The 27,085-nt window shown below is 44.6% G+C and overlaps 1 protein-coding gene across 5 annotated transcripts in view; it reads left to right on the plus strand.

Moving 5' to 3' along the window:
• The window catches only part of LOC144138568 (multidrug resistance protein mrp-7-like), an 82,755-nt gene that overhangs the window by 42,366 nt on the left and 13,304 nt on the right, over positions 1–27,085 (plus strand). For 2 of the 5 annotated variants that reach the window (XM_077670916.1, XM_077670917.1), the window contains 14 exons: positions 102–264; positions 1,033–1,290; positions 5,939–6,142; positions 8,012–8,158; positions 9,830–9,923; positions 10,965–11,182; positions 12,233–12,409; positions 14,030–14,197; positions 15,323–15,507; positions 18,133–18,208; positions 21,011–21,218; positions 22,100–22,410; positions 23,560–23,886; positions 25,896–25,997. In XM_077670916.1, the coding sequence (XP_077527042.1) occupies positions 102–264; positions 1,033–1,290; positions 5,939–6,142; positions 8,012–8,158; positions 9,830–9,923; positions 10,965–11,182; positions 12,233–12,409; positions 14,030–14,197; positions 15,323–15,507; positions 18,133–18,208; positions 21,011–21,218; positions 22,100–22,410; positions 23,560–23,886; positions 25,896–25,997 (2,638 nt within the window). The remainder of the gene's footprint in view (positions 1–101; positions 265–1,032; positions 1,291–5,938; positions 6,143–8,011; positions 8,159–9,829; positions 9,924–10,964; positions 11,183–12,232; positions 12,410–14,029; positions 14,198–15,322; positions 15,508–18,132; positions 18,209–21,010; positions 21,219–22,099; positions 22,411–23,559; positions 23,887–25,895; positions 25,998–27,085) is intronic. The other 3 variants (XM_077670919.1, XM_077670918.1, XM_077670920.1) reach the window with 3 other exon arrangements.

The following is a 27,085-nucleotide window of genomic DNA, read 5'->3' on the forward strand; positions in this document are numbered from 1 at the left end:
GTGCGTGTTACAATAAATTAAATGTACTTTCTTCGATGTGCAGGCATACAAAGGTGTAGCATTTTTCATATCAAACTTAAATCGCGTCTCTTCCAATACAGAGCCATGATTGAAAACAGCGGAAACCGGGAAGCGACTACCGTGACGATGCTCTTCGTAGCGGCCTGCACTGCCGAAGTCTTTCTTTCGGGATTTGTGGATTACGTGGCACGTCGACTATGTGTTCAACTCAAGTTTCTCACGCAAGCGGCCGTGTTTTCAAAGGCTAGTAACGCTAGTGACTCTTCACAAAGCACAACACTCGGTTTAACTATTCAAGGAGGAGATCACAATGATTTGTCGAGGCGGATTTACTGGTTAGTTTTGGAGTGTTGTCTCTTTTTTTACTGTTCGTCGGAAGGAAGTCACCCAGCTTTTTTTCTAACCTGCCACCTAACGGCAAACAACCCGGTAGAATTGTGGAACAGGGACAGCTGTATATGAGCGCACGGCGCAGGGTGGCTGCCCTGGAGAGGAGGTGCGTCGTATGGGATTGGCTGAGGCTGCTGCTGATGTAAGATGTGTCGTGCACGTGCTCTCCTAGAAGGGAGGAAATATGTGTGCGGCTTAGGTGTGTTAAAGCAGCGCCAACAGCTCTGCGTTTCATCCGTCTTCATGACGTTAAATCTATGATGCTGGCGTAATCTTCAAAAATATGGTTTCACATTTATTGCCTATGTTGCTGTGGTGACGTAGCTAAAAGACGTTTGAGGACCGTGGGCATGCCACAAACGTGGTTTACGGGCGACAAAAGCTCTGATAGAGTACCTGCAATACACAGGTCTAGACCAGTCTCTGTGAATAACTCAACATTTCTCTGCGCATCAAGTTCTTAAACATCATCGCCATAATCTTCATCGCGTCAATCACTGGCGCAGCGGGTAAGGCATTTTAGCCCGGCCAACATAGCCAGACTTCATTAAAGATCGCCATCTCTCTCGCTCGCTCGTTGGAGCTAGGTTTAGGTGTGTTAAACCTGGACCATTTTTAAAGATGACACGCATGAGCGCCAGTGCCCTGTCCGAGGCTCCGGCTGGATATCTCGTGTCCGTGGTGGCTGTTGACGTTGACAAGCTGAACATTGCCGTCAGCATCTTCGCTCGAGACAGCTGCGGCATCCTCTGTCTTCCGCTGCTGTTGTGGATGCTGGCCAAGCGAGTGGGCGCTTTGCCAGTCGCCGGATGTGTTGGTTGGCAGCTGGCCTGCTTGATCCTATATGTGGCCGCATCCAAGCTACAGGCCGCCCTTTGGGTGAGTAGTGATCACCGTCTACCGCATTCGTCGGTTTAGCATGACAATGGGGGCTAAGCTCACGGTTGTCGAAGTGAGATTTTTTAAGACTGTAGTGTTTCTTGGGAGGCATAAACCCAAAAATTTTGGTCTGTTTGTTGATCTCTATTTTTTCTTCATTTCTGTCTGCATGTCTGTCTGTCAGAATGACTGTCGGTCTGCCTCTCTATTCAGCACTCCGGCCAAAAGGACTTGAAAAGAATGCTTGAACGATAGAGCAGTGCACAAATGAACAATAGGGGAATTACAGAATGAAAAGAGTAGTCAAAAGTGTTTATAAAATGCTAAGTGTTATGAAGAAGCGAAGAAAACGTAGTTTTGAAGCAATTTATAAATGATCGCGTTTTAATTTCACTAGGAAGGCTATTGCAGTTTGAAATTGCCGCGAAACAAGCAGTGTGTTTGCCATAGTTAGTGTTCGCTTTTGGTAGTAAAAAGTAATTTTTTGAGGGGAACCTGATACAATTGTTATTAATTAGTGTTTCGGGGTAAATATGATTGAAGGCATCAGTTTATTAACTGATTGGTACATAAGGATACTAAGGCTGTATTTGAAAAGATTGCCTATTGGTAGTAACATATTTGCCTTGAGTAGCTCAACGGCGCTGCTAATATATACGAAATACATCAAATTTTTTGTATCGCTTGATTTTGAATGGGCTGAATAGGAGCGGTATGAGTATGATAGGTATAACCCCATGATGCAATACAGTAAGTGAGGTGAGTGTGAATAAAGGCATAATAAAGCGACATTAAGGTTGATAAACTAAAACTTGTACGAGCTTTAATTAGTATGCGGATACCATAAGACAGCTTTAGTTTGATATGCGATACATAATTGGTGTATTTTGATAAGTCCAGCATAACGAAACGTTCCATTAGATGGGGCGGGAGCACTGAAATGCGCTAAAATTGAATTGCCCGGAGAGAACCTCTGCCGTACTTAACGTGAGAGGCGCTAGACGAGAGGGGAAAAGCGTGACAGGGGGTCTTGGAAGAGAAGGGATGATTTTATACGGCAACAGCATCACAGGACTATCGCTTTTCGACGACTTTTGCACGCTGTAAGCAGATGCCGCGCAAATGTTTTGAACAGCAGAGATGTTTCAGCTTGGATTCAATTCGTGCCTGGATTCGCGCAAAACTCGGCGCAGCAAAGTGGTGAGGAGAAAAATGCTAGGCCAAGGAGTGTAAGGGGAAGTGGCGAGGACAAAGGGGCCAATGAGTGCGCGCCTGAAAAAAAATCATGCATCTCCATGAAGTTAATCATGATGAGTGGGCGAAGCACTGGTAATCGTTTTTACCGTAAATCACCCGTGGCATTGCCCACTCGCGCATGTAAATGAGTGACAACGCGTGTGCGCAGTACATACAATTGGAATCCTGTCCAATCCGATACAATCCAATTAAATCCAATCCAATCTAATCTCATTCAAATCCAATGTAATCTAATTCAATCCAATGCTCCTCGCGGATGCGCAACACTGTGTACACAGACGCCAGGCCCGTACAAAGCGACGTCCTAAGGTGATTCGCCCCTAAAACCCTTCCCGTGGTCGTAATCGAACCTTGCTCCCGAGAGTTATGAAAACGGCGTGTATCACACTGCGCTTTCATCGCAGTCCGGGTTCTCAGCATTGCTTTCGGTTTCGTATCGCGGGCGTTGCCTTTGGACTTTGGCTAAATTGAAGTGACAGATATTTGAAATTGGCGGGGGCGCAAAACAGGGGCCCAAAAGCGCAAGAACTAGAAAAAATAAAACTTTAAGGAAAATGAACTGACGAAGTCAAAAAGGGACCACAATCTTGTACAGGGTGGTGCGACGATAAATGTCACACTTTAAAAACTTTTCGTGAGCGAACCGCTGCTCCGTTAACGCTCAAATTTCACAGAAAGGTCGCCTTTTGTGGTCTATTTTGTTTGACACCGGGAAAAATGAAGGTAGTTAGCTGTTTGTTCTGAAAATGAATAAAAACGATTCTTGCTTATAGGAAAATTGCGGCCGATTTGGAGGTGCGAAACAGCCCAAGTTTATCTTGGAACCATGACGCTACCTGGGGCATGCATAGCGAAACGCACGTTTTGCATTCACGGTAGGAACGAGCCAAATGGTGTAGCGGACGACCAGAAAATATCTTTAGTCCCTAGTTTACGATAATCACAAGGCTTGCCTAACATCTGATACCAATCATTGTAAATACGGTTAATCGTTGGCAATAAACGTTGTATTTGTTTCCTCACCTGCTTTCACATTTTCTGATGGTATGCTACACCATTTGGCCTCTTCCTACCGTGAATCCCAAACGTGCCTTTCGCTCTGGATACCTTAGGTGGCGCCGTCGTGCCAAGATCAACTTGCGCTTGCTCGCACCTCCAAATCGGCCGCCACTTTCTCCACGGCGAAAATCGTTATATTTATTTTCAGAATAAACCGGTAAGCGCCGCCGCTGTTTCCGATGTCAAACAAAATAGACCACAAAATGCAAACTTCATGTGAAGTTTGAGCGCGAACAGAGCGGCGGTTCGCTCAGGAAAATTTGTAAATTTTTCCAATTCTCGTCGCACCACCCTGACGTCCCCCAAATACGAACGCTAAATTTAAAAAGCCCGGGAAAGAACCCCAGAAATACGAATAAAAATGTAGCGAGAGTAAGCGAACCGCGACCTTGCATTTCCACAAAGAAAATATTTGGCCAACACATTGAACCGTTATAATAGCCTAAATAGACACGGTTGGACGAACAAAACTTTGATAAACAAGAAAGTGACAAGAAATGTACAGGCATAAGAATTGCACAAGAATGAGCTGACGAAATAAAAAAAATATTCATCTTGTACTCTTTCTACGAAAAACAGTGTCTACTACAGATGCCCGGAAAAGAACGCAGAAAATACGAATGGAAAAACTCGTGAAAGCGCGCCAACCCTGTGTTACGCTTTGCATGTGTGGACAAATACAGATTCAACGAATTAAAGACACGTAATCACTATAATGGTAGAAATATACATTATGGGAGTGAAGGAACAAAAGAAAACTTAAACAATAAAATGATAGGGCGTATTCGTGTACCCATAGCCAAATCTGGCTCTAAGGAAATCAAATTGTATACAAGCGGCGTAAGAATGCTACGCATTAGTACACAACTATCTGAATTCCTGATTTCGTTCTGCTATGAATTATCTAAAGCTACGTGCACACTAGCGTCGAATCTGCCGTGCCGCCGTGCCAACTACCGCCAGCGGCGTGGCGGCGCGCCGTCGGTGAAGGCCACACCAACTCGCCGCCACGGTGGTCACGTGCTACATCCCTTCTGGGGGCGCGCTCAGGAGCGAGAGCTCTCCTTCGCTTTCCTGAGTAGCCTTACCTACCACGGCTCTGTTGCCCCGAATGTACCCGGAGGCGTACCCGACCGACAAGTGCCAGCTCTGCTGCAGGAAGACTGCAGACCTCGAAGCACATCTTCTGGGACTGTGTCACGAACCCTGTTGAAGCGACGTCAAGAACCATCCCACCACGGCTTGCAGAAGCCGCAAGGAGCTGCGGACACTCGAAGGTACTGCGGGCACTCGAAAGGCATGAGACTCGCGAGTCGGCAACGGCGAGCTCACTTCTCGGCTGAGTAGCCACCAGGACGACACCCAGGCCCACTTCGCGCCGCGTAAAAACGTCGTTCTGCCATCTTAAATGAAGTTTATTCAATCCAATGAATTAAATCAGGCGAAATGCATTCTTGCTGAGACGGCGCGTGTTCGCGGAAGCAGCGGTGGGGAAGCGGGAACAGGCTGGCGGGGACGTGACCAGTGCGTCAACCCACTCTCTATCGCTCATTGGCCTTTACGCTCTGCGGCACAGCAGAAATGGGTCTCGGATCCATTTGCTCTGCGGCAAGAGAAACACGCTGGTCTCGGCGAAAACAGGTTTCCAGCGGCTGCCGACGTCGGTAAGCGGCTTGCGGCACGGCAAGGCACCGCTAGTGTGCATGTACCTTAACTGTTACAAGAATAGGAGGCTCTTAACACCCGGAGCCCTCCCCAGACCCAGGTCCCATAGTATATGGAAACATTATTTGTATTCCCAATAGAGCGCAATTTCCCACATCACGGAGAAATACCTAACTCTCAATGTCCTTTTCGGTCTCGAGCCGGGCTCAGTCCTAAGATAAAAAAATGGCGGGCCGGGCCTAGCCGGGCGGGTAACGTAGAATTACTTCCAGGCCCGGATCCCCCCACCTCCCCCCCATACAGCGCTTGCTCGGGCTCGGGCGGATAGCCCAACGTGAAAATGGGCCAGGCCCGGGCTCGGCCTGGAAAAATCGGCCCATACGGTGCTCTATCTCCCGTCTCCCTCTTCCACATTGGATGCAACTTAAATTTCATCCGGCACTCTTACGCGATGTTAGCAAATTGTTAAAGTGATTATAACAGAGGTTGTCATCCTCCGTCTCGTTCTCCTCTTCCTGCTCTCGCAGGATATGGGGATATTTAAAAGTTACCTGTAATATCGTCACAAACCAAATTTCACTGACCTCTGCTTAGTGGTAACAAGTAGAAAAAAGTTTCAGGGGCATTTTACCTGTTTTTTTTCCTTCCTGGTCCGTCTAATCCACAGAAAAGAATAAACCGCTACCGCGATGGCCGCTTGCGGAAAATGGCCGACACCCTGTCATGTCTGCGTCTCGTCAAACTCTACGCATGGGAGGACCCTGTGATCGAGGCCGTGCACAGATATCGCGAAAAAGAAAATTATTTTATATTCCTCACTAACCTGCTTGACGGTTTTATCGACTCTCTGCAGAACTCGTCCACCACCGCGGTAAGCATAAAATTTCTTTCAAATTCACCTTTGGGGTTCATTGCACTCCCAAGACACACCTGGGCAATGACGCGCCTTAATGGAGGAATCGCGAATAATTTCGGATTCAAGGGATCCTTATTATGGGCCCAAATCATACCAGTATTTCGCCTACACACCTAAATTAGCGGTTTCGCACGACCTCATTCACTCTAAACACAGACAAAGCGCCCCCTCCAGCTCTTCAGCGTTTCTCCGTAACAAATCAACAATGAAGCCAGCATCTTGAAGAGATGGATATTTGGCTTGGCGGGATGTTGTTCTGAAAAAACAAAGCCAAATACTTTAGGTCTGTAACGTGACACTCCCTATTTTTAACTGTGAGACTGAACTGATGGCTCGGGTCGATTCCATACAACCACTCAACGTTAAAACTAGGATACGGACATTGACCACACATATGCTTAACCTAGTGTCACTAGGTAAGGTATCAGAATTCTGCCACTGACGTACGCAAGTTAGTAACGGCGGCATTTTGGCGTTTATCAGTGTTGCGAGATAGCCGTATCTACGCCCACGCCGCTAGCTTCGACCGGGTCGTTTTTAACAACACCGCGAAGATGCAGCAAAACGGCATTTTCGGACACAATGCCGCAGCTGAAATGCCGTTACGCGCGTTATATTTGATTCGATTTCGGAACGACGTCAGTCGCACGCAGCCGCAGAGCCGGGAGGACAAGCTAAGCCTACCAGAGTTGAGCGACTAAAACGCATAAACAACAAAATGGCGGCGCCCACGAACCGTCGCCGTGTAAACGAATGTCTCGTGGTGCTAATTGACCAGTGATGATGGCGGCAGGATGGAACGATATGAGAAAAGAGTGCCGATGCTCTGCAACCTTATCTAGTGACACTAGCTTAACGAACCACTGGAATTACCTTATGTGTGTAAACAACGCTATTCCAAATAAACCTCACGCCTGTCCTCTTCTTTCTTTTTCTGTCCCGGCAACCATGTTTCTATCGTGACCATGGTTATTTTTCTGTATTTTAAGGATGGTAGTCTTTCTCGGGCCGGTTGGATTTAAAATTTTTTGGTCTGCTGTCTGTCTGTCTGTCTGTCTGTCTGCCTGCCTGCCTGCCTGCCTGCCTGTCTGTCTGTCTGTCTGTCTGTCTGTCTGCCTGCCTGCCTGCCTGCCTGCCTGCCTGCCTGTCTGTCTGTCTGTCTGTCTGTCTGTCTGTCTGTCTGTCTGTCTGTCTGTCTGTCTGTCTGTCCCTCGATTCAGCCAGAATGCCAAAAAAAATAAAATAATTCTGAGACTACCAGTTTATGCAGGCAAAACCTTTCCAAACCACTAAATGTGGAAACAGACTTCATACTTACCAACATTTGTGAGCTAAACGAGAATATTAGGCATATTCTAGGGATATCATCAATACATAACTGGTATTAGGTAATGTTATAGAAATTTAAAAGATATGGACGCTTAATATGTTTGTGAGCCAATAAAAGTACACGTCGAATACAATATTCGGATATAGAAACAGAAAAAAAAGCTCGCGCCTGCGCCTAGGCCGTGTGGTTGCATTCGATGAAGTCAAACAACAACAAAAGGCTCCGATAGATGGTGCATGCGCCGTGGAGCGCCGGGAAATAGAATTTACTTGAGCCAACCTCCCTCGTTTTTATCGTATGAGGAGGGAGACGGGAGGGGTAGTGGAAGAGAGATTGGAGGAAAAGAGAAGAGAGGCATTTACGTGGCGTAGCCCGCTGAAGGCGACGAATTTTTCAGGTAAATGAGCAGATACGCGGCCACTTTTCTTGTTTGTACGGCCACGCGTACCAAGTATTTTAAACGAAGGTGCCCCTGTATTCTCATTTGTTTGCAGATGACGGTCATTCTCTTCGGAACACTTGTCGCCGTGAATGGTACGGTGGAGTTGACCCCAGCGTTCTCGTTTTCTTCGCTCTACATGCTCTCCATTATGGAAGTCATGTTAGTGAACCTCGCTGTGAATCTTCGCTACAGGAGCATGGTACGTCGTCAAAGGGCAGTGACAATTAGCTGCTGTTGTCTGAGTTCTCGGCTCGTTCGAAAGTAAAAGTTTAAGAATTAATGTATATGTTCAACTAGAAACTCACCTTGTTTGATATTGGAAAAGTTATCGCGTTCGATAACGTTGCACGACGAAATCAGTGGGCGCATATGTTCAAAACGCGCTCATTCGCAGTTAAAGTACACAATCAAGCAACCTCAAGACTCACGTGTCTTATTACCTGCTGTGTTTATGCGCCTTTTAAGTGCAGAGCACTTCAGGGCCGCGCCTTGTCGTCGTAGCCCGCTCGCTTGACCCGAATAGAGCCGGCGTTCCGCCGTAGCCGTTGTCGTGGCTGCGTAACCCAGAGGCTTCGAAATGCAAGTGGCTTATATAGTCGTAAGCGTTCGAAGCACGTGAACCGCTGGCGTTCGTCATGCATCTCCCAGTTTTTTAGAGCTAAGGTAACTGTAGGTACATTTGAGGCGACATATACGTATTTAACCGGCAGAGCGCGCGTTGATTTAGTTAGGAGCGCTCATTGAGCTTGGTTTTTACGAGAGTAAGCGAAAAAAAAGTGGCAGTGCAACGCCGGCATGAGCGGGAGAAAAAGCAAGCACAAAAAGAACAGAACTCCCGTCGGCATAATTTCAGGCTGGGAATACGCGAGCACTGCGATGGCGGGAAATTTGAATTGCATTGGGTGGTAGCAGTTAGCGGATAACGGTGCTGCAGCCCATTATGGCGAATCACTGCTCTGCCCTTCCGACAGCTTTCACATAGAGTGGAACGGCTTTACGTTCTTTGAACATCAAGCATTCACTAAACTGATCTATCCCGCACGTCTCGGTGTCTTGGTTATATCTTTTTAGTTCTTTTTTTCTTATTAGGCGGTCATGGAACAGCCCTCAATATTGTATGCCACATTTGACAAGTCAATACCACTGTAAGAAGATTTAAAGGAGCCATGAAGAGAAAATACAACTTCGTTTAATTTGAAAGAACTAGGATTCAGTATTTTACTCAGCTTCATTACAGCCACAAAAGATGTTTTTTAACCGAAAAAAAAGCAAGAAGTATTTAAAAACTTTCAAATTTTGCGCCACAGTGACGTGTTATGAGCAAGAATGACGTCATACGGCCAAACAATAAAACATAATTTTCTGTGCGTTAACTGCACGTTAGCATTGAAGTGATGCGGTCAAATGAAACTAGAGGCCCCATTACAGACGTCCAGTCATGTGTCGTCGCGACAGGTCAGTTAGGTGGCCGGCAATCGCACAAACAAGGTTCCGTGACGTCATAGAAAAGTTGCGGGACATTGGCTAGGGGCTCGCCACGGCTTCTAACGTCTTCTTTAATATCTCCATCATTTGTTCGAAGATTGCGATGATATTGGTATCATTGTTATCGGGACTATGCAGTCTTTCTAATAAACCCAACTTGTATTTTGTCTTCATGGCTCCTTTAAATTCCTGCACTTCCGGCTTACCAGTTTTGCCCTATCGTGTTCTTCCAGCACAATCAAACTATTTACACATAATTGCGATGAAATGTTGCAGGCTTTTTATTCAAATTTGTTGTTACGAAAATCTCTTCTGGGCGCGTTATTCAGCAGAACATAGCGATATGTTTTTTTTCGTTCAAAAACGGGGCTCCTGGTTTGTGTAGGCATGGCAGGGAGTGAAGAGGTTGGCAAAAGCTCTGACCGCCGAAGAAGGAAATACTGACTTAAACGCAGCACATTGCGCAAAGTATAAACCAGGTAAGTAGAGAACAGCCTCTTCAAAATTTCCGCGGACAACACGATCTTACTTTCGAAGTACCTGCAAAGACATTGATTTACAACATGTCGGGGTGGGTACATGATATTTTTGGACGGGAATGTACATTGAAAGCTTTGCGCCGGATATATGGCCGGCTGACATAAAGGGGCCACCGGCATTGACCTCGTTTGCACAATCACAGCCTGTGAGATTTTAGAGCGAAAGCTTTAGTACGCTGCATCTTTCATGGTAACTCATCGCACTACAACGACCTTCAGCCTCTGGCGTGGAAGCTACCGGTTTCTTTTTTATCGCGTCACTTGCTGCAAGCTTCGCTGCTGCTGTTACACGTGCTAGGCGAAAGTGAAACGGCTGCTTCGGCTCCGCCTTATTGCCCTTCGGGGCCATAGCCATCTGCGCATACGAGTCAGCGTAAGCGAACCACGCGACCAGGCGAGCGCTTAACGACTGATGCGGGAAAACACTGCACGCTGAGTCAACATGAATGAAGTATAGAAAAACCATTCTTAACATAATGGGCGAGAAGGCGTAAAATGGGACAACATTCGTTTTGGTTTGGAGAAAACTGTTTCCTGGCGGCTTAAAAAGTTTTGGGGGAGTTTTAAGTGAACGGCTCAGAGTTGGCCATGTGGGTCAGAGCTGAGCTGCACTGTCACCCACTGCTAGACATTCGCGGTTTCACGACTTTGTTCGACCGCCCGATGACAATTCCTGGGTATATGTGACAGGCCCGCTCCGTCCAGTCATGACATTCCTGTGGCTAAATACTGGCCAGGGCAATCGTGACTGTATGGAGCTGGGTCTGAATTATGAGTCATTTTTTTACTCGGGGAAACCGAAAAACGTTTTGCCGGATAGTGGGTGCTCTTACAAACTAGGTAGCTAAGAATAATTCTTCGTATTTAATTGTCCATATAAATAGCAACAAAGGAGTGGCTCAGCCCGTACATCCCTGTCTAATTATTTAGAAATATTTGCAGAAAAGAAAGCTATAAGCAATATTTCGTTTCTGCTCAAAGGTACTGTATTACTGAAAAAGTGTCAGTTTGCCTGGACCGGACACCAGAGAAGAAAGGGAAAGATTGCTGAAGGAGAGATGGCGCTGTCGAACATCAGCCTCTGCATCCAGCCGGGCGCATTAGTTGGAGTGGTCGGATTGGTTGGAAGTGGAAAGTCTGCTTTGCTCGAAGCCATTCTCGGTGATCTGCGATGCACCGAAGGAACTGCGCGCATTTCCGTAAGCACAAAAAATCTTTGCTACTGCTCAGAAGTTAGCTATTGTTGTGCTATGCAGCAGGATGTCACGAAAAATTAATAAAGTCTGCTAGGCGGAAAAACGCCAGCTTAGGTGGTTCGCTCGCCTCAGGCAATGTCACAAATAGAATAAACGGTGTTTATTTTCAGTGCTGTTTCGTTTATGTTTCCCGGGATTGTTTAAGTTTGTTTGCCCAATATTTACCCTGATTCGTACTTACTTTTGACATTTTCGGAGCACAGAATACTTGTTGTCGCATGAAGTAAAGAACATGCATAAAGAGATAATGCTCTAGTCATTCGCAGGTAAAGATATCCCCGATCGAAAGCACAGCTGGTAGACTATGGTGCCAAGCTCCCCCGTTTTTCCGTTGCAAGTTCTCAATTCAGAAAGCAGCGAAAACGCAAATAACAAACACAGCTAAGTGGTATCAATTTTTCGAATGTCACCAGTTGCTGGCATACGACAATGACGATTTTTTATTTTTATGTCTTATTTTTAAATAGAATTAGAATAGAATAGAAAACATATATTAACCTAAAACGGTGACATTTGTGTCAAAAAACATTCTTATCAATGTAAAGTAGAGACGAATCTAACATTTACGCAGATTTTATCGCTTATCTACTTACGTTTTGCCGCTAATATGCCTACGGTTTTATTTGCGCTAAACAAGTTTACCTTGTCCAAGGCGTGCAGCCACCGGTTAGTAGTGTTGAACGCTAGTGAAAAGATATACTCCTTGTCACTGGTCTGTGCTACAGCAACGGTGCTCTTTGCAACGTATGCAGTTGTCTTGTAAGCTGGAGACAGCTCCAAAGAAGTGCGAATAGAAGAATACGGTAATAAATGACATAAAAAAGAAGCCAGAAAGCCTGTCTTTGTTCTTTATTACTTCGCACTGAAAATGACGTTATTTTCCGAGTGTTGTTTTTTGCCATTTGAGTAGTTTCTGATGTGCGGCCGCATGGCTACATTAAGCAGGTTAGAAACCTCGACGTTTCCTTGCAAGTCGCTCCTCATATGTCCCAGGGTCGAATGGCGTACGTTCCCCAAGATGCCTGCATATTTAGCATGTCCATACGAGACAACGTGCTCTTCGGAAAAGCAATGCAACCGCTTCGTTACACCGAAGTCCTGGAGGCATGCGAGCTGACGAGCGACCTCTCTTTGTTTCCGGCCGGTGACCAGACGGAAGTGGGAGAAAAGGTAACCACACTCTACCGATTATGTTGACTCTTCAAGACTCGATGCGTGCTGCTTCCCGAAATAGCCGTTTGTTTAAAGGTGCCGTGAAGACAGAATTGAAGCATGTTTCAAAACAACTGCGTTGTCCTGTCACGTTAACAGTGATACAAATGTATTGCACACATCGAACAAATAATCTATATATAAAGAAATAAAATGAAGCAGTGGCGGCTCCTTAGAGAGCTTCCGCGAATTTTCTTGACATCACAGAAACTCGCGCGTGTGAATGGTGGCCGCGGACCTAAGTCACCGCCATGAAACATGAGTGGTCGATTGCAGTAGGACCTTAAGTTCCGTTGGGTAGGATCACTTGAATGCTAATGTGCAGTTCACACACCGATAAGTATGTTGTTAGTGCCTACCCATATCACGTCACCCGTGACAACATTAGGTCACTGTATCGCGAAATTTGAAAGTTTTTCAACTAATCGACCGTTTTTTCAGTTAAAGCCATCTTACGGAGCTGAAACGGAGCTGAGTGAGTTACCAACCACTATTTCTCTGAAATTTAACACAGCTGCATTTCATCATATTTACGGCCTCCTTAATATTGTTTAGAGGACCGTCCTGAAAAATCTGGTATGTCCGAGTATTCTTCGACTTGTTCTATATTCTTTAAACTCACGGCCATTTTGTGCGCCAATTACAAGCTATACTGTGCTCTATATTTTGTTCAGGACGCCTGACTTTCTCTCTATCGAGTCAACTAAGGCTTTTGCATAAATATTTCAAGCCATGCGGCTTCATTGCACATGTGAACAAAATATGATTCTGGCGGTTTTTGTATGCGAAGTGCATTTAGCAAACACCGAACTCTTTTTGTGGGCATCGCCTTTCCGAACCACATTGAAGTTCCCGGGAAGCAGTATACCATGCAAAAAGCATCATGCAACACGAACACGACGTATATAAAGCAAGACCCAAACTAATATCACTGGTCACACAATTGAAGCATATCAATATTGTTAGCACATAAACCAAACTCCGTCTTTAAATCTAGAAATGGGTCAGGTATAACCCTTGTAAACCTACTTGTCACGGCGACAGTAGATACGACCTCGGCATGCTTCTCCGCTTACTAAGTTTCTGAATGGCTTTGTTATGAGGCCATACCTTACCTCCGGTGTTTCAGAAGCCAACTCTATTCTTGCTTGAAATTTCTCAGCCTGCCGTCTAGCTAATCTACTGGATGATTGTATTCAGCATGACGCCCGAGCTCAGGTGCTCGCATAGATGGCCCAGCCGGCGCGCCCAAGATAGCAAGACTGAGGGACCAAGTGCCGGGGGAGCAGCCAGTAAACCTTCTCTAGTCACGTGGTACCGCAGGGGCGATTTTCGGAGCTAGCTCAGCGGCGACACCTCTCTTGAGCGGATCACGAGACGGGACGTCACATCATCCACACCTGAGCTTCGACTGCTCAAGCTCATTTCGACGCAATGAATGGCTTTGCAAGACATGATGTAGTAGAGCTTTCGCTGTAATTTACATGATGGATTGATTCCCGCCGCAAACAAACGCACAAGAGTTGTCAGAGTACTTGTGGGTGGGAAAAGCTCTATGTTCATTCTACCTGATTGCAGGGGGAGACACTGAGCGGAGGCCAGAAGCAGAGGGTGGCACTGGCCAGAGCCGCGTATAGCGACAGCGACATCTACCTCCTGGACGACACACTGAGTGCTCTCGACGTGCACGTGGCAGCAAAGGTGTTCGCGCAGGTCATCGGTCCAAAAGGATTACTCAGGAAGAAGGCAAGGGGTGCTTCGACCTGTTGTTAAAATTTAAAATAGGTTTGGCACTCAGTATAAGGAAGAAAGCACGACCTCGTCGAATTAATTACACCATGTTTAGGGGAGGCCATTGACAATGCCTTATCGGACGGAGTCTAGAGAAAATCGTCTCAGCCACAATAACGATAAAAAAGCCTTTCGGTAACACGAGGCAGAAGGAAGAAGTCTCGGGTGTTCAACTGGACATTCCTGTTTTCGCTTTCACAACCTCTACGAAGCCCTTAGGGGTCCTGGAATTATTTTCAGTTTTGCGAAAGATTTAGTAAGGTCTCACAAGCATTGTTTCCGCATAGGTTGTCTTTCATCCGCCTTCAGAAGCATGTTCTTTAATGCTTAAAATAATAAATTTCTAACCATAAATAGTGCGAGCTATAAAAAGTGTAAATGAGAATCATTCATACTCATCACGTCATTGGCTTTGCAGGGTCGGTATTATGTCCAGTACTGTTTTTTGTTAACATCAGTGACATCAATAAATGTCTGAGAGCATTTCCCACTACTGCGTTAATTATTGCGCTGTGGTTAACGTTACTGATGCCATGTGCCAGCAGAATGATCTAGGCTACGTTGAAAACAGTCTTTGCACGTGGAATTGCATTCTAACATTAATATTTATTAACTATTTAATACATTGTTGCAATTACAATAGAATTGCATTCTAACTAATTTCAATAAATCCGGTTCACTCTAAGGTACAACCCAGGTAGGGGCGATTGCACAAGCGGCGCCACTCTACTCGCAAGCGTCTGCCATTAAAATGTTGGTGTTTATGCCATTGCTCAATGGTATTTGACTTGGACACGTTCAGTTTTGTCGGTTTCAAGACAAGTAGAGTACTAGAATTTTTAAAACATCATTCAGATGCGCAGAATTGTGACATAAGTAGCTTGTTTCGAGGGGATGGGAAGCTCAGAATACCTTTTCATCCGCACTTCCTTTGTAATGTGAAATGAACATTTACATCGTCATTTCACTGTTTTTTTTTTGTTGCTTACGTTGGCTTTCCTAATGTTTCTGATGTATAAATGTGTGAAGATGTAATAGATCTTGCGAAGAAACTTTTTTGTCGTGTTTGCTTTATTGCAGACTCGCATCGTCGTGTCCAACCAAGGCATGTTTTTGGCACGCATGGACAAGTTGTTGCTTCTGTGGCAGAAGAGTGCAATACCGTTCAATTCCTTCTACGAAATGACCGCCGACTACAGGGCCCCGAAAACCCTGCTGCTCGGTAGCAAGCCACAGTCATCAGCGGCGAAAAATCTTGAAAGCGGGTGAATATAGAGATAACAATCTTCACACGAATCGCTGCTAAAGCCTTACCTTCTGCAGAAAACAATCTTGGCAAAACTGGAGCTGGGAAAACCAGTACACGCGCCCTTTTTTTTAACTCCTATATGAAAGTAGAACAAGGCCAAATGAGCGAACTGACGGAAAGCAAAAAGCCTGACGTGGACTTAGGCCCCTGTGAAGAGGAGGAAAATAAAATTTAATTGCACCAAAAGTTAGTTCATTTCCGGATTCACGGCAATAGGAGGTCTCAAAAATTTTCGGGTAGAGGGGGGGGGGAGGGGATCATGATTGATGCTGTAATAAGATGTTGATTGCTAGTAAAATTTCCTCCTCAACGTCTTGTACTTTAGAACAATTTATAATAGGCTTATTGTTCCTTCCGAAACCCTTTATCAGGGGGTGGCATTTCGTTGCGTAAAACTTAAAATGTAGGAAACGCCTTTAGAAAATATTCTGTTATTACATATGACTCGTTTTGCTATTCATTTGGCCTTGAAATGCCCGTGACAAAATGATCCCTAATAGAAAGAGCCATGATTAACAGCGCGCTAAACGCAATGTGAAAAAAGCAGGGCAGACAATTTGGACAATCGACAGCAGAATTTAAATATAACAATTTCAAATTCGTCGTTTTTTTAAATTTAATATAATTAGCTTCCAGTACTAAAGATCAATTTGTTCCTCTACCCAGCTGTTAATCAAGATGATTAGGTTCATGCGAATTTTATTTCCAACTGAAGAAACTTTCTTCACTAGCAAGAACCCTACCCGTTATAAAATTCATAGACATATATAGAGTTTGCACTAATCCCCATATTTCTACAAATCAGCGTTTGTTCTGCGCAAATAAGGTGTCGCCAAAATTAGACCTTGTCCCATTTATTAGCCTCTGTCTGATTCGGAAACCGCAGCGCATTCAATACCAAGTGGCAGGGTGGAGGGAGAGTGCGTGGTCCATCTTCACAACCGACTCGAACAAGAACACAATAGGCTCAATACCGAATGCAATAAAAATATTAAAACTATCACATCGAATACAAATCGCATACAATAACCCGTATCAGATGTCGAATATTTTGCAGGCGATGTTCTCATTGTGTGCATAGGATCATGAGGAAAAGCAACCTATAGAAAAGCGCGTTGTCACCATTCTTGTACGAATACATTTCCAAAGCGTAACGCTAAGCACAGCTTCACAATGCGAGACAAATAATCAGATAAACGTGAGTTGGTTAGCACCTTGATTCTTCTTGAGAATTTATAAAAAATTCATTTCGTAGAAAGTCAATCAGAACAACAAAATGACAAGTGTGACAGTAGATCAATGTGCGTGCGCGACTTGAAGCAGCAAAAGAGTTAGCTGCAGCTTGGCTAGTAATTGTAGTAGTGATGGGGCCCCAATCCCGTAAAGGAGGTGAGCGCGCAGTCACCCACCGTAGACAGCATCCACAAAATTAATTGCGCCGCTCGGCCGCGTCCTCTTTTCAGGCTATGCGCCACCCGGTGCCGCTAGAGCGCATGAAGTATTTGACACCATTGAAAAAGACCCTACGGGTGCAGAATTTCCAAATAATATTCGCAAATTGTCCCAAAATATATACCTACGAATAGTTTGGATGAGCACTTTTCGAATCGCTTATAAAATCAAATAGCTGTCAATCATGCATGCGTAGAAATCCCGTAAATGGCAGAAACTTTATTCGAAATGAATTTGCGCCTGGTATTTCATTAAAGCGAAGCTTCTTATGAAATGCCAGGCTTACGGTGACCTTCCCGTCACCAAACGTATGCATAAAAGAGAACTTTACAGAATAGGTTTCACAAAACGAAGATGATAAGCCAATGCACGTCGAGCGCCTCAAGAACAAAACGCTGACCACGGTAGGAATAAAATATGGGTTTCTCGCGTCAGGAAGCTCACGTCTACCCCATTTCGCCATTAAGACATAGTCTAAGCAGTTTGGACTTTGAACTTTGACTCAAGTTGGACTTTAACCACTTCCGCGTTTTAACCATATTACTCCCAACAAAGGGCCTCGATTGATTAGCGTTTCATCATATACAGTGAGCGGCAATAATACGTGCTTTCGTCGTTATTGCGAAACCACCTAATCTACCCCACTGTTGACAGCAGCAGCCTAGAAAACAAAATCCACGACGGGCTGACAACTATTGGTGCTGCCGAATGGTCCCATCCTAGTATTCTTCTCAAAAACGATGATAGGCGACCAGCATAAGAAATTATTTAAAGCTATGGCTTCCACCACGATTCTGGGAATTAGAAAGAAAGAATTTGATGGGTAGGAAACTTCAGGAATATTTCGAAACTTAGACTTCATTCTAGTGACCGCTTCTCCTATCTGAAACTACAATGAAGTGAAAGGTCAGCACCATCCCAGAATCGCTACCAGTAAAACTTGCGCGTGCCCAAGACGGCGTGTGGTAAGCATTGTGACCCTTAATTGCAGTAGCTAAAGCCCGAAAATGGCGCTGTCAGTATAATTGCCAAATAAGTTTTTTTCCCTAGACGCTTTTTTAGCCTAAACAGCAACATATACGTTGTCACTGAGAGTACCAGTGTTTTTCAATGAAGCTTTTTCCTCCAGATACGCCTCTTATGATGTGGATGAAGGTATGACAGACGGAAGGCTTACCAGCGACGAAGTTAGGAACATAAACGTGGTAAGGGCCAGCCCTTGTTCCAACAATACTTTCTTGTTTCCACTTTCGTCGTCATCCCCGTATTGGTGTTATACAGGCCACACCTTTGACATCTGTTCTCCAGAGCTGACATGCACTATATTCCCCATAAGCTCAGCACCCATGTGCATTTCGGTTTATAGTAATAGGGGTGCAGCATGTTTTTTTACTCTCGGCCGTCTTCCCGGCTACGTAAGGGTCCAACAGGAAGCCTTCGGAACTAGTAAGCCTTTCAAGACTGAAACATAATGGCATCGGCCTGTACTATGCCCAGACCCTTATTTTAGCCTTTAAAGGTTCAAAGCATTCAAGAGAATGTACTTGCCACCACCTGCCCGCAGGCCCCTCCTCTAACCGCCATATCGCGTTCCTTCGTCGTTGTGTGAGGGACGCGTCGCAATTATGGAGACTGCTGTCTTCTCTGGTCTTCTTTGCCCTACCGCCCTCACCACGTATTGTGATTGGTACAAAGCCCCTCAAGCAGTTCGCCTACTTCGCTAGTTAACTCGCAGGCCTATATTGTGCAGGAACATTCACCGCCTTGCAACAAATTCATCACTATATCCAAGCGGAACGGTTTCGCACGATCTTCTTCCACCTCTTTTCAAGGCATGTTTACCAGCATGGTTATAGAACCCTCGGTTTCGTCGCCGTCCTAGACGAAACCACCATGCTACTCACAAGAAAAAAACACGGCCGGCCCCACTCACGTGTTCGCATTCCCCGTTTGGTGGAACCCTGCCCAAATGCTTTACCCATGCGGAGAAGATTGTCTTCGGAAGGCTCGGGTGGGGGAGGGCTATGCTGAGCCCATAACCCGCAATTGGCCTCAGTTTCTATGCGATTTTATGGGTGCTGGTCGCCCTGCTTGTCAATGTAGCAATGCTGAAGTCAACCAACACTCCCTACCTTATTGTCGCCCTGTCTCACCCGCCGCCTGACAAGAATGATGCCGTTTGTGGTGACGCACTGCCGCTTCGTGGACTCATTCTCCCACATTTCGTCAAAACAAAGGCCCCATCGTCGTTCGCGTTTCGATTTTGCTCGAGCAGCTATCTTTCTGATGTTCACCACATCACACTTCTTTATCATAACGTTACCATAACCCTCTCGCTCAGTGTAAAAGAAAGGTTTTAAAAACATGGTCTAAATTTCGCATGTTTGTTATCAGATTACTCGGTTTTCTCCTTCTAACTTTTCTTGTTCACATAGATCTAGTAAACATGTAGGTCGTGGAAGGAAATACGTGGGCCTAAACGCAGACCTCTTGTTATATGTACAAGGTTAAAGTAGAATACAAGGCGTTTCTCAGTGAATTAGTGGTGTGCGACAGAACTGAATTTTGTAAACCGCATTTCGTCAGTTTTTAATCTGGATACAAAGTGGTTACCAGCTTCATATCTCATACCATCTTCTGGCTTAACGATTTGTTCTGTCGTTGCTAAACATGCTTTTCAAGCATCCTGAAAAAACGGACGCTTCATCTCTTCACTCATGACAGCTGGCAAACGAGCTTTGTAAACATACGAACATATTAAAAAGAACTCTTAATATATGCCATAAGTTCAATTCCATATCAGCTTATCCTCTAGATTTGTCTGGACGAATTCCTCGGTAAAAAGCTGCTAATGAGAGCATGACTGAGGCCCAGGAACCGTTTCTTGGCGCACAATACAGATCCTAGCTTAAGTACATATCTAGATTTGGAATAACGCCGAAAAAAGGAAGACAAGTATATTGAACACGTTTACAAGGTCGAAAAAATAAATTGAGCATTTTACGATACTCAAGGACTTCCAACATAATAGTGAGCAGCAGCCATTGTTACAAAGACAGGAAAGACGAAAGGCACAAAAGGTGTTAACGCAAATTTTGTACAGACAATAGAGTATAACGCAATATTTTACATGTTTGGTGAAAACAGGTGCAATAACCGGATGGGTAGAAAGAAGCTCGACATTTAACATATCAAAAGCCAATCACAAAGCTTCAACCACTCAAAATCTTCACTTGCGCTAAAATTTAGTTAACGCGTATTGTTCGTTATTTCTCTCCTACCCCAAATATTCTGCGATGGCGGAATTGGAACCTGTAGACTTGTGCTTTACTACGTGTAGAAAGTAAATCACTACATAATGGGCGGTATTCTCGTAACTGTCCCTTTTGAAAACGTCTCTTTTGAGTCCCTTTCATCATGACGTACTTCCGGTTAAGCAGTAAACGTTGGCAGTAGGGTTGTTGCGCTTGCGTTACGTCACTTCCGGTTGTTTGCTTTTAGCCAATCAAGGCTCGCCAAAAGGGAAGCTTTTGAAAGGGACGCAAAAGGGACAAAACTCGAGAATACCGCCCCATGTTTCAGAATCTTGACTTTCTAAGTGCTGCAAGTGCGGAAAAATCATTTGTACGATAATTTAGGTAGCCAAGCCGTTCATCGTAACTATAGTTACTCTGTTCCTATTGCTATCATAGGCCACTCGGCCACTTATAGCCGAAGAACATCTGTGTAGGAATAAAGGGCAGGAACAAATATCAGGTCCTTGGTTTATCCAAGAATCTCGCTCCCCACATCTTCTCAATTGTCAGAAATTCCCGATCACAAAGCAACTAACACCACCCTGTCAGGAGAGTAGCCAGTTTCACAGATGTGTCCAGGAGCATGCATTACTATTGCCATCGGAGGCACAGCCCTGCTTTGAGTGTCGGTTAGCGGAAGTATGCATGTGTGGTCATGTGTGGGCACGTAATAAAACGCACCTGATTTCCTGCACGTGCGTCGCGCTCCAGGGAACCATGGAACTGCTTAGGTTTCTGGCAACCATGTCTGGCCCATGTCTTCCTGTGGCCATTATCTGCATGACTGCTAGGGCGGCTACCATTGGTTTCTTTCTCTACTGCATTAAGCTGTGGACTGACACGACTGCCTTCTCAGACAACGATGGCCAGACCCCGCCAAACTGGATCGTGGTTCTGGGGATATTGTGCCTTTGTGACCGTAGGTATTCTCCTACTAACATTTGCTGTATTGGAAGTTCTACGAGCAAAAAATGATTCGAGCAAAAATATGTTTCTCACAGTTACACCTTTGGGACCTGCGTCCGTTTTTATTGTTTATCAAAGAATAAGTATGCCACGTACATAAACATATGTCACTAGCTCTGCAATCTGCATTGAAGAATAAACACTAGCAGGGCTTAGACCATGTAAAACTTTTTATTTGACTAGCTCATTACTCAGCCAACTTTTAGTATTTAATTAAGGCAACACAAAACTTCGAATGAGGACCTCTGTCCGTACGCACTAACGGGGAAAATTAATAAGCGCAGAGAACGTTTAAAACAGAAGTGATAGCTGCTACACCCCAGCAAGAAATCAAGCAGCATAAGGGTGGAAGAACTCTTCGATAAGCGTTAATCAACCTAAAATAAATGAGAGTTCCAAATACCACTTTATACGCAAGAATATAATGTGGGCTGAACGTGTAATAAACAAATGTAAATTGGTCACGGTAAGATGCCCATTACAGAAGAGTAAAGACGACGTTCGAGGGGAAAGGCCTGATTAAAGGTATGCAGCCAATCAGTGGTTGTAAACTACAGGAGAGACATTCAGAGTAGAAAGACCTCAAAGTTCACTCATAGAGACAATTGTTTTCACAGGTATAATAGCCGTCCAGTTTAAACTGGGAAGTTACTTTCTCTTGAAGCCACACAGTACGAATTACAAACTTTAAAAGATTTTAAGTCAAATATATCAAATAAACCAGTCCCATTCGCTCTCGTCATTGATGAAACGTAGAACCAAATCAATTTTTTCTCCCAAATGCGATCACTACTTATATTCGGCTGTTATTTTGCCATGCGTGACTTTCTGCAGTGGTATTGAGCTCGGCAGGTGGCTTCCTGCTAGCAGTCGCAAGTCGACGTCTCTCGATGCGCCTGCATACCGCCATGCTTCGACGTCTACTGTCTTGCGCAATGGCCTTCTTCGAGGCGACACCTCGCGGGAGAATCCTAAATCGCTTCTCATCAGATCTGGACATGGTCGACACCCTGCTCTGCCTCAGCGCTAAAGAAGGTATCCAGACGGTGACTGTTACGTTCGCCCGGCTCGCTGTTGTTGGAACGCAGGCACCCATGGCGTGTGCTTCCGGTGTCATCGCCATGATTGTGTACCTTGTGGTGGTGGTAAGTTGACTTCAATAATGATTTGTTATAAGGAAACCTCGCTACGAACTTTCTCGGGGGGTCATTCATGGCGTCGCAAATCCCATTGAGCGGCCCGAGCGCAAATGTGGTATGTGTGACCCTACTGGACTTGATCCGCTGGGAACAGGCCTCGGCTGTTGTACCACGTGACTAGGAAAAAGGTTTCATGGTCCCTTTTCCTGCTCTTGGTCGCTGAGTATCGCCATAGATGACGTGCCAGCTCCTGGGCCTTCTGCGGGTGCGCTTCAGCTTTCGCTTGCCATGACTAGGTTTACAGGTGTTGTGACGACTGTATGCTTATATTGTAACGCCAGCGAGGGGCGAAGAGTGCCAAAACAAAAAAAATGTTAGATAAGATTTGTGCCAAACATAACTACAAAAATCATAGAATGAAAATTGCATGGTCTAAAGGATGAGATGACTGGTGTATAGGGCCAGGGTATTTATTGGTGACATGAAAGGAGCTGCAAAAACTGGACCTCACTCAAAACCTAAAAACCCCAGTAATGGGAACCAGTGGATCCTCGCCTAAACAGTGCTAGAAGTGTTTTGCGTAAAAATGTTTTCAGAAGTGTTGAAAGGTTTCCTGGTGTTAAATCGCAGTCATTTTTATTATTACCACAATGTCGAAGAAACGTCCGGCTAGTTAAAGGCCTGGATTACTCCGTCTGGTGGTCGGGAGAATTTCGAAATAGGCATGAACTTTAACATAATATTTCAAAATATTTCAATGATTGGCGTCTAATATTTCACTGAAAGTCTGTTCGGCTAGAAAATATGTTTTTAGGCGGAATGTACATTGGGATGAAAAGATTTCTTCCTTACAAAATACTACTTGTGACTCAGGCTTTTTTGTCATTGCACAGAACAGTTCACCCACACAATAAGTAATTTTCTCACTAGTCTCTATGCCTGCTTAGAAAAGGAAACTTACAGAACCCTGCGTAATAATATAATGCCTTTTGTTTTCTCTGGTGCGTTGTCGTCTGTCTATAATTTTTTGCGTTATCAAATTATATCTCATGGTTTCTACTTCTTCAATGGCCGTGCCTCAACACGCTTGTAAACCCTCGCGAATACGTGTCATAGGACAAAGAGAACATCTAATGTTCCCATGTTTACACGCAGACTTTATCGGTCCGGACAGCCAACGCGCTCCGCTCCTTGGAAAGCGCCCGGTTCTCACGGGTTCTGCAGCACCTTACTGAAACGAGGGACTCTATCAGTACAGTACGCTGCTTTGGAGCCGTGGCGCTTTTCAACAAACGCTTTTATCGGCTCGTGGATGATGTCGTGCGCACCTACTGGGCAGTGATTGCGTGTGTGCGCGTCACACGTGTCTCTGGAGCAGTCGCTGGCCTCTGCGCTATCCTGGCCACGGTAGCTACCCTGGCACTCTCCGACCACCCAACTTCCAAGAGTGGAGTCGGCCTGGCTCTGTCATCCGCCATGTCGGTGAGTACAAATAATTCCCAATAAACAGAACTGAGCAACTCGCGCAGTGTTGTGAAGATTGCATTCCTGGAAACATTACATAAGAAATATCACCATGCCTATGCAACATATTTATGTGCATCACCGCGCCACAACGCATCATCGTCGTTTATCATCTTCTTCTGATCCGCCACTCTGGATGCTGGATGAAGAGATAAGGTAATATTGGCTGAAGCGTTAGAAAACAGTCAGCAAGTGAAACCGCGGTTGCCGGGTGATGATGCAGTCGGACCAAAACATTCACTAAAAAAATAATAATGGGCGCAATGCCTAAAAATAGCAAGCAAACTCGGGAGGACAATCTCCTAGCTGAAGCAGTTCAATTGGTCATATAATGCGAGGAGCAACTGAAAACCGGTGGACCACAGTGGTAATGGAGCAGCTGCTGAGAGACGCGACTAGTTGTAGTGGAAGACCACTAATTCCGGTAGACGAATGCGATATTTAAATCTGTTGGCAAATGATAAACCCGAACAGCACAAGATGGCAGCAGTTGGCGGTCTGTTCAACAGGACTTCATACTGCCGTAGAGATCACATACCCTTATGATATTGATATTTGTTATGTGCTTTGTGTCACCTTCCATAGTTTTTAGATTCCGATTGAAAGTTTTGTCTACCAAAATTGGGAAAAGTCAACTGAGACAAGTTATGCATTTATGCAAGTTATGCAAGTTCGGCAAACTTTTCTTTTCAATGCCATAAACTAAACTAAGGATTTTGTTCGTGTGATGAAAATAATTAGTAGCATGTATAGTTATAGTAGCATATGACAACAAAACTAATAATATATGAACAACCAATTGACAAATTTGTACAAGTGAAGAGAAATATTAGTCTGGTGTTCATATGAATGGAGGATTAAACGTTTTTGAGGTGTTATTGTAGTTCAACCACATGCCTGAAGAGTCATCGCACGTTTAACGCACATCCTGTCAGCAGTTGTTAACAAACATTTCTTCGGTGGGAGTTAGTATTCTGGAGTTGCTTTTCCAAGGATTAAACCTTTCCCAACCCATTCCATTCAATTTGTTCATTCTAACGGTCATGACTCCTATTAAAGCGAGAGGCAGAAAAGGGTACCACGATAATCGTTTTTTGCTCCCCTTTTTTTCGTAATTACTGACCTTTACCGTATCATGAAATCGTACATGCAATTACTTAGACGCGTTTTCTGAAGTTTTGTAATATGCTATCTTTTTATTACCATCCTTCAGTTCAACCTTGTCACTTTTCGCCTCCAATGGGCGCCAAAAAAGGGTCATAGAAGTAACCACGAGCAAATGTCAAACTATGAACATGTAAAATACTAGTCCTCAGTGATGCTGCTGTCAAAATAGCATAGTTTCTGCCCCAATTAACTCGTACAAATTCTTTGGCCTCCACATTAGAACCGACTTCTGAAACTCACACATACTGGCTTAACATTAGCAGAGCTAAGAGACTAATCATGTGGTAGTTTTCAGAGCACAATCGCATAGAAATTAACACTTCACAAATATTCTATACGTGCGACGCAAGAACACGCAGCGTCGATATGCAAGTGAAACCATAAAAATGTAGTTGCCTCTTTCGATCTTCATGAACATAATTACATACGTAATATGTCTAATTATAATCGTACTGCCAGCATATATTCAATAAATACTGGTATTCTCTGACTTTCGTTGTCGGCCAATTAATATTCACTTTTCGTTATGACAAGTGTATTGTTTTCTTTCCTTTTCTGCTTGTTCGCGCCCCGCTCCCTTTTGGTTTGCCTTTGACCCTGAAGGCCTCATAAAAAATAAACAACTTATGCACACATGGTGGCATAATAGCTGGTTGTAAAGCATTCTTAAATCCTACTATTTCTGCACCATCCGCAGATTTGAAGTCCAGAAATGGTGGGCCAGGAACAAAAAAAATGGCTGTGTATTTTTTCTAACAGCGGCAAATTGCAAACAGATGTTTCTTGTTTTTTCTATATAGATCTCTGTTATCTTAGCGAGCGTCAATGCGTCCCTATTTTTTGGTATCCTGGCGGCAATTGCTTTCGAGCGGGCATTGGAGTACACCCGGCTTACTCCTGAGGCAAGTCGTATTTTCTTCTCTGATGGTGTGTTAGTTCCTAAAATTATCCGTATCTGCTTGCTTCTCTGCAAAAATTGCCGCAAGACGATGGCCTTCTTTCGCCACTGTCTCGTAACTGCCTCTTGTCTCTCCTCCTGCAACCCCACACGCTCTTCCCTTGCGTTCTTACTCTAAATGCAATGTGATAAACGCAATAGAGGGTTCTTCAATCCAATTCCGGTTTCCGCGCTCGCACGGCTCGCGTGCCATTTATGTGGACAGCGCATGCCTTTAATTTATCTTTTCTTTCCTGTGTTGCTTAGAACAGCGCGACCTGACATGTTTTGTTTGTGTTTCTTTTATCTCGGGTCTCTTCAAACCGTTTTGAGCGTGTGGTTATTTTCATTTGCTGTCGCAAAACCAACCCAATGTGCTTTCCTAATTTAAATAACGCTCCCAATGTAGATTACGTACTTCCCTTTGCCTCAAGCATGTTTGAGGCGTTCCTTGAGAAGAATAATCTGTGCAGCAGTTTAAGTGGTTTTCAACAGTTTTGTCTATATATAATTCGTGTACAGGCGTCCCTCCTATTTGAGAGAGTGGCTCAACCATGTGTCAGACGAACTGGCAGAGAGACAGACCAAAATTGCCGTGCTTCCGCAGCCGAAGACAGAGCATCATCTTCAAAGAAAACAAGTCAACACAGTATTGCCAGTAACATCTCCAATGAGCGATGTCAACATGACCAGGGAGGATACGCCAACATGCGTAAACATCCAGAGATGAATAAGACACAGCTAATCAATTTAAAGCACAGAACAGGTGATATACAAATCACTGCAACATTGAGGTGTTACTGTAATAATGAGGGACATAGAGCTTCATATTGACGCATGGGATGTTTAGGCTTACCGTATCCCTTGACGACACCTAGAGGGAGATGATTGTGTACGGTGGCCATTTTTCTCAGAAATGTGAGTTCATTGTCCAATTAGAGTGAAAATATTTTATTCCCGCCCTTTACAAGTTTCCGCTTTAGCCTAAAAACACTTACGAGATAGTGTCTCCCAGAATGGGCTTTATAGTGACTGCGCTAATTTACATGATGT

Source organism: Haemaphysalis longicornis, unplaced genomic scaffold (assembly GCF_048455015.1).
Source record: "Haemaphysalis longicornis isolate Haplotype H1 unplaced genomic scaffold, Haemaphysalis longicornis Haplotype H1 scaffold_5, whole genome shotgun sequence".
Classification (NCBI taxonomy): Eukaryota; Metazoa; Arthropoda; class Arachnida; order Ixodida; family Ixodidae; genus Haemaphysalis; species Haemaphysalis longicornis.